General features: G+C 41.4%; 1 protein-coding gene across 11 annotated transcripts in view; it reads left to right on the top strand.

Annotated features, from left to right (window-relative positions):
- The window catches only part of baz2ba (bromodomain adjacent to zinc finger domain, 2Ba), a 295,269-nt gene that overhangs the window by 215,240 nt on the left and 65,775 nt on the right, over positions 1–14,254 (top strand). For 6 of the 11 annotated variants that reach the window (XM_067987408.1, XM_067987414.1, XM_067987418.1 and 3 more), the window contains 5 exons: positions 3,574–3,639; positions 8,276–8,341; positions 8,762–8,806; positions 9,081–9,107; positions 12,311–12,376. In XM_067987408.1, coding sequence (XP_067843509.1) covers positions 3,574–3,639; positions 8,276–8,341; positions 8,762–8,806; positions 9,081–9,107; positions 12,311–12,376 — 270 coding nt within the window. The remainder of the gene's footprint in view (positions 1–3,573; positions 3,640–8,275; positions 8,342–8,761; positions 8,807–9,080; positions 9,108–12,310; positions 12,377–14,254) is intronic. The other 5 variants (XM_067987411.1, XM_067987415.1, XM_067987419.1 and 2 more) reach the window with 3 other exon arrangements.

Genomic DNA, 14,254 nt, shown 5'->3' on the forward strand with positions numbered 1-14,254 from the left:
GCATTGTAGACAACCTACTTCCAGTCTATTGATTTTGCACATAAGTTGAGCAGCATTCTTTTATTCCACTCTTTTTGTACTTCATCAGCTGTAATGGAACTCAAAGGTGCCAGGTTGGAGAGGAGTTTGTGTTTGTGCAATTGCTGTACCCTCTGTAATGAACTGTGATGTGTATGGTTGGTATATTCATCTGTTCGTTAAACACAGTTATGTGTGTATTTCTGGAAGTAGCTTGCCTTTGGTTTTCCTAATATTTCACATTTGTGCCTTTTCTGCATTTTTTAGTGCTGTGTTCATCCATGTGTCCAGTACAATTTTTACAGATTCAGGAGTTGTTTTCAAAAGTTCTTTGTAGCTTTTCCTTGTGAACTTGAGCCCTTGCTTTCAAATTGCTTTGTATTTTAAGCAGTAGAGCTTTGAATATCCATTTTTTTGTCATGTACTTCTATATTATTTCAAATGTATTTTTAGTAAATGATGTACAGCAAAGTTTGACTGCTAATGCACAAATCTCAATACTTTGTTTTTATGGGACATTTATCGGTGTTAGTTTATTTTTTATGTGCTGTTGGCTAAATAGCACTATTAGATTGGTGATATCCAGAAAAGGTAGCGAACTTTGGAATTAGATTTTTTTTTATATATATGTTACATTTTATTAACATTCACATTTATTGGATAGGAATACAGTGATACATCTCAAAGGCATCTGATTTTAAGTCAGAGCAGGTTATTTTAATTTGTATAACTGAAGTGCGGGACCATGTTTAAAATGTTGTGAACAATTTTAAAAGGGTATTGATACCTTACGGAGAAGAGAAAAACAAAGTTTCAAGATTTAAAAAGTTATGAGTAGAGACATACCAAATTGAACTTTTCTATGAAAAAGGTTGTGAGGGACCTGAGTCAGGTCTTTAAAATGCTGACCGAGCTTAACATGAGATGAAAATTATTAAAGAAGTCTTGAAAGTGGAAGGATTTATCTGCCTCTACAGTGTAATGAATATATGGAGAAATCTCCAATCAAATTTAGCGAATGTCTTTTCACTTAGGACCTTTCCTGTTGCATAGTAGAACCCAGATTATCCCAATTTGCAAGAAAGGAGCTATCCATTTTTATCTTTCGAAGAATTTTCATAGATAATAGGAGACCAGCAGGTGTCAGGCTGTTACTTTTTTTTGTTCCTAAGCAGGATCCTGCTGCTGGCAAGATCAGATGGCACCGCAATAAGTTGCAGGTTAGTGTGGGAGAGCTCTGAGCTGGCAACTCAATAATTAGTGCCAACTGATCCTGTTGGCAGGAGTTAATGGAGTTGAGGGCTGTTGGAGAGGATTGAGGTGGACAGGTGTGGGGAAACCAAGCAGTCAGTAGTGTACAGTAATTTGAGGACTCTCGATTATTTGCCGGATTCAGTTAACCACCAGGTGGGCCCTCCAATGTTACGAATAAGCAAGGTGCAACTATGTGTTAACTGCTTTCAAAAGGAGCTGGATAAATAATCTGGTTAAGAACTGAATTCAAAGTTATGAAGATAGATATAGATAATTGAAATTTTTGCAAAGCATTAAGGCTCAAGTGCATTTGCGACAATGGAAATGTCCTTTGTAGAATGCAACTATTCATGGTTGAATAATGACATTCGATCTTTGAACTTGCCCAAGAGAGAGTTAATAAATTGAAGTGCATGTTGAACATTACCTATTGGTAAGGGTGAGCTTTATAAGCCAAATAGCATTTTCTAGTTTTATTGTTTTTGGATTGTATCGGGTATTTTTTTTGCTGGAGGAAAACTATGAACTGGTCTCTCTTTATGACTACTTGATCTCTGAGTTAATATGTATGTCATATATGAATGTCATTATTCAACCATGAATAGTTGCATTCCACAAAGGACATTTCCATTGTCGCAAATGCACTTGAGCCTTAATGCTTTGCAAAAATTTCAATTATCTATATCTATCTTCATAACTTTGAATTCAGTTCTTAACCAGATTATTTATCCAGCTCCTTTTGAAAGCAGTTAACACATAGTTGCACCTTGCTTATTCATAACATTGGAGGGCCCACCTGGTGGTTAACTGAATCCGGCAAATAATTGAGAGTCCTCAAATTACTGTACACTACTGATCTTTTATATGCAGCATTACAAGTGATGATTAAACAATGACCTCAGAATTCACGTTTTCTGCCTACCAGGTAGCTGTCAAAATAACAAACTAATTGGATTGGTACTTTCAACTGCTTTACTTGATTTTAATTTAGTATGTGCTGATGGTGTCAGAGTCTCCTCTATTCAGTCGTGGAGGTCTTAAAGGAAATGGATCGGGCCAATTTCAACCGACTTTCTAATGGATGCAAATCCACAGCATAACCCTGCCCATTGTTTGTCACAAGTTGGTGGTGTTCTTCAGAGTCCATAAGAATGCCTAATGTAGGAAGTGTAAATTTCACATCAGTGCAGTACAGGAAGCTGTTCTTGTGTGTGAGTAGGATTGTGTTAGCACGATAGAGAGTGATTTTTCCTGCATTAGGCCCATGCTTAACCTGACCTGGGAGTGCTTTATGCCAACACTGGTTGTCAAAAGTAGATGGTCCATTGATATTTTTAATCAGAATAAATGTAAGTCGCCAGAAGAATAAAATTTGATTGACAAACATAAAGTAATTAAAGTGAATATTATGACAGGATTTGCTGCACTGCTGCGATTTAGTTCTCCTATAACAAAGTGCACGTTTTTTTTCAGTATAATTATTTGATCATTTTACTATGCTTCCTTTTGTTACAACTTTTCATACTAGAATTTAATGCAACTTTTTTTAAAAGGAAGATCAACTTATATTTATCAAATATATTTTGAAATGAAAATCTTGTATTTTAACTAATCCAACAATGAAACGGACTGTCTGGATATTCTAATGTATTGAAGCAGAAAAAATGGGATTGCAGTGTACATTACACCATTGGATACTGTGAGTGATATTCACAGTGACAGTTAACTGTTGATATATTACTACTCCAGGTTTATTGAAAATAATTTACAGTTTGGAAATTGGGTAATTCTGTGACCAGTAGATGTATAATAAGGAAGATGATGCAATTTGATGAAATCATCAGAAAAATAGACATCTCAGCACTATGCCCTTCAACTTAATACTCCATGGGTGCAACGACAATATTTAATTCATACTGAACATACAGAGCTAGAAGCTGTGCGCATGAAATCAACCAGCTTTAATAAGATTTGAGTTATGGTTACATGAACTCGACTCCCAGTAAAAGAAATTTATGCTGCATTGGGAAGTTTTACTACGTTAAAGGCGCTATATAAATGCAATTTGTTGTTGCTACATTGATTAACATCTTCAAAAAGTGAAATCATAGCCTGTGATAGTGATACTGAGATTGTCAAGTATACAAAGAAATGCTCTATAAATTTGTGTCCATTTGTATTTACAGTATTAGCTGGTTTGTTATTCAATATGCTAGACTAAAATTGTTTGCTAGTTTATTAAATTTTAAGTGGATATGCACTAATTTGATTAATGTTGATACTGTGTATATTTCTCTACAGGAAAAGATCAAAAGAATTCAACAAATTAGGATGGAAAAGGAACTGAGAGCTCAGCAAATTCTAGAGGTAGAATCTCTGGAATAATTTTTTTTATGCATGTTGAGACTTAAAATTAGTAATTTGATGTGATGTGTAGATTGTGGAGTTTTGTTTTTGTGTTTTGCATTGTATGTATAAGGGCTATTCTAGAATCTAACAGGTGTACAGGTAACATTGCCTGGCCATCTTCATTTTAATCAGTTTCTTAAATGTGAAAATCAAAACTAGTTGAAGCGAAGATGAGAAAGATCAGAAATGGAATTTGTTAATTTGCTGCTTTAAGAAATGACAATTATTTAAGTGGGGAGGAACTTCTGCTGGCAAATGATAAAATATAGTAGTACAAATCCAACCTTAAAGTTCCAAAAGCCTGGGCCACCTGGCCTCTTCCCTTTATCCAAAGACACTGAATCCTGCTGGGTACAGTTACAAGGATCTTCCAAAACTTCTTATTCACAGTTCATATTGTAAAATATTTTGGTTCTACCTTCCACTGTGGATTTGCAGTACTTGCTTAAAAATGTAAGTACTTTATTTAATTTTCTCCCTCACCAAAATCTTTCTTTTTTTCTGTTACTTACATAATTTGAAAATATATATTTTTCTCCTTTACTTCCAAATGGTAGATTTTATAATTCTTGCTATAGCACTGCTTCGCAAAGTGTTTCCAGTGGTTTAGTCTCCAAGGACGAGCACCTTGTACATGTGGTTGTTCTCCACAGGCCTGGGCCTGGCTGGCTGACTGACTCTGGTTGTGGTGTCTCAGCTTAGCATCCAGATGTCTCAAACACTGCAATCACTGTAGCTCAGAATTGTTATTTAAAGGTTTAAACTATCTAAAGTGCTGAAAAGAATTACTCCACAGAAGCTAGAATTCCCTTTTTTATGCCTGCTTGTCATGTGACATGGGTTGTTGAGATGCACACTGAGCACTGTAGTTCCATCAGAACAGGCTGAAAATTCCCATATTGATCTCTGTCACACAGAATTTGTCCAAAGCAGCTGAAAATTCCCAGTGTCCAGGTTAAAGTGGGAAATTTCTAGCTCAAATCCCAGGCTCCATGTTGAAAGTTAGACAGACCTATGTGTGATAAAAGTTCTTGCAGGTATTTCTAACATATTATAACCAGTTTTAGGGCTAAATTTCATGATTTTATTTCAGAATTGTGTAATACTTTTACGTTATGTTATTTCAAGCTATGTACACTCACCTAAGTAAAGTAGAGAAATGGTGGCCGGAAACAATGTCCAGAATTATTTGAGTAGGTTTTGTGGTACTTGCTGGTTTCTGAAAAAAAGAGATTTAAATTGCTTGGTTTTCTGCTGGTTATTTGTTTCTCATTGGTGGTTCATTCATATTTAGCCAATTGGATATTTAATTGGTCATTTAATAGATATGTGGTTATTTGGGCCAAACTATTTTTTGTACTACAAATGTATGATGTTTGGAGATTCCTGTGAGGTCACATGCAAATGTGAAGCCATTGAAAGATGTGATGCAGTTGAAGTGTGCTTGGCATGGACCTTTTATAGATAAAGGAAGGTGTGCAGCATAGATGCTATAAAGTAATTTGATTTTGTGATGATGAGACCAAATCGTTTTGTTCATCAGATGTCTTGTTTTATAGAAAATGTGAATTACCCTGAGCTTGAACAGACATGATATGGCTCTTGGCTTTAAGAAAGATACTATTGTTTCCCTACTGGAGATAGTATTACTAGAGATGAAATTGGTTATGAGCTTATCTGACCTTTTTCGCCTTGGAAGAGTAGAGTGAACGCATTCTTTTAGGACCATTTCTCAGTAGAGCTCTGCCAGAAGTACCACTCTTCAAAGCTACTATTCCCTAACTGAGTAAAAAGGATGTGCAGGCAATCTTAAAGGGGGTACATACATTTAAATTTTCCTGATTCACAGTACCTAAATTAGGCTTACACTCCCTGTGATTTGTATGTTGAAGTACATCCTCCTACAGGAAAAAAAATTAGTGACGTACATGTTTCAAGTATAATTTAATCAGTGCAATTTAATACAAATAATGCATTCAACACTTAGGGCCTGAATTTGCTGAAAGCTTGCACTACAGTAATGGTGCATCTATGGCATATGCCATTATTATGGTGCAGAAATTCCAGGAGATTATGGCGTGAGTGACTTATGCCATTACGTACGCCATGCCATACTTTGCTGGGGCCCACAGAGAACTTCACCGAAAACATTGTACAGCTAATTATCATAGTTCGGCCCCTCCATTAAAATCAATGGCAAGGTTGAGTTTGTTGAATTAACACCACTGTGACCACCACGGCCATTTAGACCATTACAGAATGGCGCTGGAGGGCTCAGAATCAGTGAAGTATTCAATCATTCAGCAGGTTTTGACATTGTTTGCATGAAGTTCCCACTAACCAAAATTCTCTGGGTCTAAAATGCAGCTATTTTGATACCTCATTACTTTACATGTCGAGGAATTGTACTGATTTACTTAAAAACATAAGTCTAGTAATGGGAGATGCAAGGACTTCCTTGATGGTGTTCAGTGTGGGTAAGAGGAATCTACTTTCATATTCGTCCATCTTATTATCAGGAAAGGAAATATAAGCAATTTTACCAAATGTATTCAGTCTTTGTTAGAAATGCAGTTTGTAAATAACTGAACTCCCAGCATTTGCCCAATGAAGAGTCTAACACACTATAGCCCCAAGTAAGGTTGATGGGACAACCCTATTTGGGGTAAAATGGGAGTGAAACAAACCGTTCTATGGAGGCATGTATTGCGTGTGCGATGGGATAACAGCTTCAGCCTTTATCAAACCAGCCTTACTTGAATGCCATAACGTTGTTTAAAATAAAGCAAACACCTCTTACTGACCAGATAGAATGCCAGAAGTGAAATTAGCCAGACACGAGATCTGCAACAACAACGAGCGGCCCTTGTTTTAGTGACTGGTGCCCTTTTGTGATTATCCCGATTGTAAGCAATGAGAATTAATTACAAAATAAGAGAAAGAACTAACTCCATTTATACTCATCAATTTTTAAAATGTGAAAACGGGAAACCTGCGCAAATTGTTTAGCCCTTTTTTACTTTTATGGAAATATTAAATAACTTGTGCCATTCTGTATCGGGCTCCGGTACCTTGGATGTATATCAGACATTAGCTGCACCACTCCCAATCAGCGCTATGTTTGCTGCGGCGTATTCTAATTATTTTTCCAGCAAATTGTACTGTGAATGTACCACTGGAGGATCGGAGCGAACAACAGTTTAACTTATGGCGCTCGTCGCCAGTAACGCCATTGCAACGAATTCTGGGCCATAAAAGTGTTAATAATGTAAGAAAGTTAATCCATTATACATGGCTAGATGACTTGATCTGGCATTCTGGCATTCTTTTGTTGATCAATCCAGCGAGCTTATGATGATCCTTGCAGATGCTTCCATTCTCGTGGTCATCAGTTGACAAAAAGATCTGGTTAGCCAAAGTCTCTGGATGTGGTCGAGTGACATAAAAAAACAATGATTGGTAGGGACTATTGGTTTTCAGCTTTTTCTAATTATAAGTGCAGTAAATAGTTCTACACAATCAAGAGATTAAGATGTAAAATATAAAGCTGTGAAAGGAGAAGTTGACTGTAAGTGCAGTCATGCACAAAAGATGATACTTCAATGCAAACGCTAGCATCTGTTAAGAGATGTTTCAGTCCCTTTTAAGAGACAATATTGAGAAATGATAACTTTTACAATTCCAAAGATCAACAATCAGTGCTGCACACCATTGACTTTTTTAATTCTTCATTCAGAATCTTCAATCTATTTTTCAGTGTATTCAGTGCATTTTGCTCACAACATAGTATCCCCTTACTGCTGTCTATACTTGAAAAGCACATGGTGTATAGGCCCTTTGAATTTGGAATCTTGTAAGTAGTAGATTTTCTTGGATAAATGCCATTCAGTTTTCTTTTCACTTATCGTATTAGACGTTACCAATGAAATAAATATCTTGAATAGTTGAGTATGTAAATGTGGGCACTTGCATTTGATCAATATGTTTGTTGTTTTTAATCATATTGAGGTACTAACATGGTCTATCTTAATTGCTACACTAGTGTTTAGCCAGTTTCATCAATCTCCATAGTTTCAGAAGGCTTTTCTTAGGGCACATTATGTTATGGATCTAAGTGCAATTGACACAGTTTTGTTGGGCACAGTCTCTGCTGTTGGTGGGTGATGCATTAGTCCCATACTGTTTTAAAAATGTTACTAGTTGCTGCTATATGAAGTTACCAAATTTTGTTTTGGCAGTTTAGTGTAACAAGCATCACATATTTCTGTAAGTACATCATTATGGGCAAATATTTTGGTCCTGATATGGTGAGTTCTTGAATAGCCCTTAAAAACCTTCTCTTCATCTCTGCAAGCATTTAAATTATTTGTAATGATTAGTACTTAGACTATGGATGTTTTATAGATATTTTGTGTGTTTAATTTTAAGCTGTTAGAAATATTCATGGTCGACGTATCCTAGTTGAAGTTCTGTAGAAACTCTAGCTCATTGCACTTTGCTGTGTTGTATAGCATGTATCTCTTAAAAGTTTGAGATTGTTTCAAGTTCCAGTAGTGCCTTTTGCATGACCTCCAGACCTGTTTTGCATGCACAGGCTAAGAGGAAAAAGAAGGAAGAAGCAGCAAATGCAAAATTATTGGAAGCCGAGAAACGGATGAAGGTTAGTTTAGATGGATCTCTGGATCTATGAACTTTAATGGCCAATTGTGTAGGGAGATTATGTAATTAAGTATTAAAAATGTGCAGATAGGTGATATTCAATGAATTATGTAGGAGCCTGACTAAAATATAGAGGGAATAATTTAGGCAGTGATACCACAGGACCTTGTTCATGGTGGAGTGTCTAGTTCAATGTTGAAGGTTTTGTGTTTGGTTGTTTCTCTCTACAGATATTTCAAACTGCTGAAGTTACTTTTACCATTTATTAATTTCAGAATCTTACACTTTAGTACCAATCAGGGCACATAGATTGGCATATTATTGAGTCATAATCTTCATCCAATTAGCCTCTTGTTTCGCTGTTCATTTCTTGTACATAGATGATGTATTCAAGAATTCATATTTTCTATTCCTTTTTAAGGAAAAGGAATTGAGAAGGCAACAAGCTGTCCTCCTCAAGCATCAGGTTGGTAAATTATATATACTGTAACATTATTTAGTGAATTTTTTCTTTACTGTCTGGTTTCTTCTTTAGCTATGGGGAATATGTTGAAGTAAACATTTGTTCAAACTACAAAGATTTATCTTTCCTCATTGTAATTATACATAATTTTTTCCTCAAGTTAAATTGGCTTGCTTTGGTATTGGGTCTGTCAGAAAGTAAATTTTCTTATAATATGAACTGGTTTTATCATATTGTGATTACTGTTTCATAATGATGTGCCAACTCTTTCTACCAGGAGTTGGAGAGGCATAGACTAGATATGGTATGGGTATGTTTTTTGTACATCTAACACCGCATCGTGATTTGGTTGTGATATGGTTGTCATAGTATTGCATAAAGTGTAGCACTGGCTGCTGTCATACTACATACTTCTGCATGGCTTTTACAGCACAGTGCATTGCATACATCTGCTGTAACTACAAAAGAAAAAACTTTTTGAATCAACAACTGTAGCTTCCGCTTTCAACAGTCTCCTTAAAAGATAGCTTCACCTCCTTACAGGAGACAACAAAAGGATAAATATATAAGCCCTAAAACTAGTTGTAGACCTTCAGAAATGGCTAGACTACCATTAAATGTTTGTTGTTGAGCACAATTCATTTCCTTGCCTCACATTATATTAAAGTTTATTCTTTTTATCCCAGTACAATGCTATTCCAGCAAACCAAATTTCACAAAGTTACTTCTGCCTTAAGCACAGTTGCTTTGAGTTCCATCCCGCTGTTAGTAATCTTAAAAAAGGGAGAGTTGTGAGGGGGGTGGTGGTGAGGGGGGGGGGGGGGGGGGGTGTGGTGGAGGCGGTAGAGGAGTGGGGGGGTGGAGGAGGTGAGGGGTGGTGGAGGAGGAGAGGAGTGGGGGGGTGGAGGAGGAGAGGGGTGGTGGAGGAGGAGAGGGGTGGTGGAGGCGGTAGAGGAGTGGGGGGGTGGAGGAGGAGAGGGGTGGTGGAGGCGGTAGAGGAGGGGGGGGGTGGTGGAGGCGGTAGAGGAGTGGGGGGGTGGAGGAGGAGAGGGGTGGTGGAGGCGGTAGAGGAGTGGGGTGGTGGAGGAGGGGGGGGGGGGGTGGTGGAGGCGGTAGAGGAGGGGGGGGGTGGTGGAGGCGGTAGAGGAGGGGGGGGGGGTGGTGGAGGCGGTAGAGGAGGGGGGGTGGTGGTGGAGGCGGTAGAGGAGGGGGGGTGGTGGTGGAGGCGGTAGAGGAGGGGGGGTGGTGGTGGAGGCGGTAGAGGAGGGGGGGTGGTGGAGGCGGTAGAGGAGGGGGGGGGTGGTGGAGGCGGTAGAGGAGGGGGGGTGGTGGTGGAGGCGGTAGAGGAGGGGGGGTGGTGGTGGAGGCGGTAGAGGAGGGGGGGGGTGGTGGAGGCGGTAGAGGAGGGGGGGGGGTGGTGGAGGCGGTAGAGGAGGGGGGGTGGTGGTGGAGGCGGTAGAGGAGGGGGGGGTGGTGGTGGAGGCGGTAGAGGAGGGGGGGTGGTGGTGGAGGCGGTAGAGGAGGGGGGGGGGGTGGTGGAGGCGGTAGAGGAGGGGGGGGGGTGGTGGAGGCGGTAGAGGAGGGGGGGGGGGGGGTGGTGGAGGCGGTAGAGGAGGGGGGGGGGGTGGTGGAGGCGGTAGAGGAGGGGGGGGGGGTGGTGGAGGCGGTAGAGGAGGGGGGGGGGGTGGTGGAGGCGGTAGAGGAGGGGGGGGGGTGGTGGAGGCGGTAGAGGAGGGGGGGGGGTGGAGGAGGGGGGGGGTGTGGAGGAGGGGGGGGGTGGTGGAGGCGGTAGAGGAGGGGGGGGGGGTGGTGGAGGCGGTAGAGGAGGGGGGGGGGGTGGTGGAGGCGGTAGAGGAGGGGGGGGTGGTGGAGGCGGTAGAGGAGGGGGGGGGGTGGTGGAGGCGGTAGAGGAGGGGGGGGGGTGGTGGAGGCGGTAGAGGAGGGGGGGGGGTGGTGGAGGCGGTAGAGGAGGGGGGGGGGTGGTGGAGGCGGTAGAGGAGGGGGGGGGGTGGTGGAGGCGGTAGAGGAGGGGGGGGGGTGGTGGAGGCGGTAGAGGAGGGGGGGTGGTGGTGGAGGCGGTAGAGGAGGGGGGGTGGTGGAGGCGGTAGAGGAGGGGGGGGCGGTGGTGGAGGCGGTAGAGGAGGGGGGGGCGGTGGTGGAGGCGGTAGAGGAGGGGGGGGCGGTGGTGGAGGCGGTAGAGGAGGGGGGGGCGGTGGTGGAGGCGGTAGAGGATGGGGGGGCGGTGGTGGAGGCGGTGAGGGGGGGGGGGGACGGTGGAGGCGGTGAGGGGGGGCAGAGAGGGTTGAGGCGGAGAATGAGAGAGGGGGCGGAGGTGGGGTAGGGGCGAGGAGGGTAGAGGCGGGGAGTGAGGGAGGAGGAGGCAGAGTGAGGGGGCGGTGGCTGAGAGTGAGGGGATGGTGGAGGCGGGGAGTGAGGGGAGGCTGGGAGTGAGGGGGGCGGAGACGGGGAGTGAGAGAGGGGGTGGAGGCGGAGTGGGAGCTGGGGTAGAGAGAGGAGGGGGGAGTTAGAGGGGGAAGATGGAAAGGGGTAGAGGTGGAGAGGGAGGGATAGGGAGAGAGGAGGTAGAGGTCTAGAGAGGGGGTAAGGTGTGGCGGGGGAGAGGGAGGAAGAGGGGATGGAAGAGGGCGGTGGAGGGGGAGAGGGGGGGTTTGGAGGGGGAGAGGGGGGGTTTGGAGGGGGAGAGAGAGGGAGAGGGATGGAGGTGGTGGGGGGAGAGGGTGGAGGTGGGTGGGGAGGGTGAGAGAGGGGGGGGAGGTAGATGGGGGGGATAAGTGGAGTGGGGCAGGGAGGTCGAGAGGGAGTGAGGAAGATGGAGAGGGAGATGGAGAAACCCCTCAAGAATTTTTTCTTCCATATTTTAGATTTCTGATAGGTTTGAAATTAGTCAAGACAATCATTTTGTTTGCTGGAATTTGAGCATAACATGTTAAAACAGTAATTTTTTCTTCAATAAAATTGACGTGGGATAGCTCAATATTTTTCCTCTCGTTGATGTTCTGGAAGGCTAATTTTAATGTTGCATTTAAAAGTTAGATATGCAGGTAATAAATGTTACAAAATTGGCTAATTACATCAGATATTTATACTAATTGGCCTTTTGCTAAATGATTTGTGTCTGAAGCAGATGTAAAGTAATTAGCCTGTTGAAGCCGACCATTGCGCTTTTTACCTGACAGCTATGGAGAAGCATTGCACTGGTTTGCTCTGCTTTTCCAAGAACTATGTACATAACTTAAAGCATACGCTTTCGTTTTACACTGTCTTTACATCTGTTGCTTTTTCTGTTTTGCTTTTGATTGTCCATGTTACTTCCTAATCCTCAACTAAAATGTACACAAACTTGGCCATTGTCCGTTTTTATTGTAAATTGTTCACTATTGTCTAACTTATGCTAAATATAGTAAAACTAAATTCTTAAAACTTAAACATTGATATTAATGTATAGTTTAACCACTTAAACCTGAAATTTGTCTTGTGCACTGTCAGGAAAAAGAAAGGAGAAGGCAACATATGATGCTCATGAAAGCAATGGAAGCCCGGAAAAGGGCTGAAGTAAGTAAAAGAGTGTATTAAGGAATCTTATTACTGGATTCAGTAGAAAGGAGTATAATCGCTGAAAGTATATTTCTTCTGGATCCCAGTGTAATACAAGTATTTAGTTGTCCAGTTTATATACATAGAGTAATTGATTTATTGTATTGTAGACCAGGGCAGCTATCTTCTGTAATATATGTAACTAAAGTTTAACTACAGTTGAGATGTGTTAATTATAGTGAAACCCAAACAGAATCTCTATGATAACATAGATTACTCATTTCGCTCGATGTTTAAATCCACCTTTGTCACAGATACATCTGTGGAACACTGCTGTTCTTTTATCAACAGATAATTCTAATTTTGCTTGCAAATTTTTTTGTAAACTTGCACTCAATCTGTTATGGATTAGTTCTTTTGAAAATGGGATTGCTCCAGTGAAATAAAAGATTGCCACTGCAGTTTTAATTATCAATGTTATTTGGTCACTTAGGTAAATTTTGGATTGGATTTTCATGAAATTCAGTCACTACAATTATTATTTGGATTCTCTCTGAAAATTGGCAACTTCCTTATAACGGAAAAGGCTGCTTCAGCCATACTGATTTTGTTTTATACTAATAGGTTTCCTGTGATATTGCTCAATGGCAGTCTGGGAAATGGAGCAATCACATGGGGCAGGGGGCATTGGGTGAAATGGAGAATGGGCAGGGAATGGAGCAAATCACCATGGAGCAGTAAAACTGAACAATCCATTGAACTTTGTTTCAGAGAAGGGGAGTGGGAGCGGAGAAACAACCAGCAGGAAGGACTACCAAAATGTGAAGGATTGACTAAAGAGGGGCTATACAGTTTCTGTCAGCAGACAATTTGACTGTGAAAGGGATCACTAAAAGCAAATAGGAGTGGGAATTTTGACTGCTTTTTTCCCCCCTTACCCGAGGCAAATTGTAGAGGTCAAAATTCTGCCCTTTGACAAGATTAACTAACTTAGCAAATACCGGATAAAATACATTGAGGATTCAAAAATGACTTCAGGCCCAGAACCAACTTGAAAAAGCTGAACAGGTTCAGGAACTCATTACGGGCGGCTACAGACCAAGGAAGCAGGTTGGGCACTGATTGTTGGCCTACCTTCCGCCTGCACTGGCAAACATCAGGATGCCCTCCATCAGTACTGTTAGCCCCAGTGCTACCAGACCGCAGGACCCTTCCCTTTCATACTACTGCCAAACCACAGTACCAACCCCAGGGCTAGACCCCCACCACTGTTGCGAAACTCCATGTTCCCATTAGTTTTGCCAAATTACAAGAACCGCCCCCCCCCCATACCGTGATGCTGAATGTTACATATTCACCGAAACAGGTACATCTTATCTACCTCTATGCTCAATATCTGGGCTTTAAAAAGGTAGAGATAAAAATTGAGTACATAGTTGAAGAATAAATTTGAATTATGCACACAAAAATATGAAAACAGTGAATGAAGTAACAAAAATAGTGACCCAATAAAATTAGAGCACAATCGCACCTGTGCAAACCATTGCAGTTGATGGCTGCACATGCAGGATAGGTGACACCAACAAATATCAAGATTCATTATAATACCATTGAACTTATCCATACAATTGTGTTATGGTCCACATATGCAAGATTAGGCCTTATTTTTATGCAGGTTTTTTGTATTATTGTATTTTTGCTTGCAGAATTCCAGTTTTACTTTTCAGCGTAATAATTTCTCAGTTTGTGTTGTTGGGTGTGAATCCAGATGTATAGCTGCTAGCGCTGTGGTCCACAATTCGGTCCTTTTTGCAGTTTTTCTGGTAAAATTACAAGTTATTCAGTGAGATAACTCTTGCAGAATGAAGGGTTTTCTTGAGGAAGGGAGAGAATGAA

This window comes from Heptranchias perlo, chromosome 7 (genome assembly GCF_035084215.1).
Source record: "Heptranchias perlo isolate sHepPer1 chromosome 7, sHepPer1.hap1, whole genome shotgun sequence".
NCBI lineage: Eukaryota > Metazoa > Chordata > Chondrichthyes > Hexanchiformes > Hexanchidae > Heptranchias > Heptranchias perlo.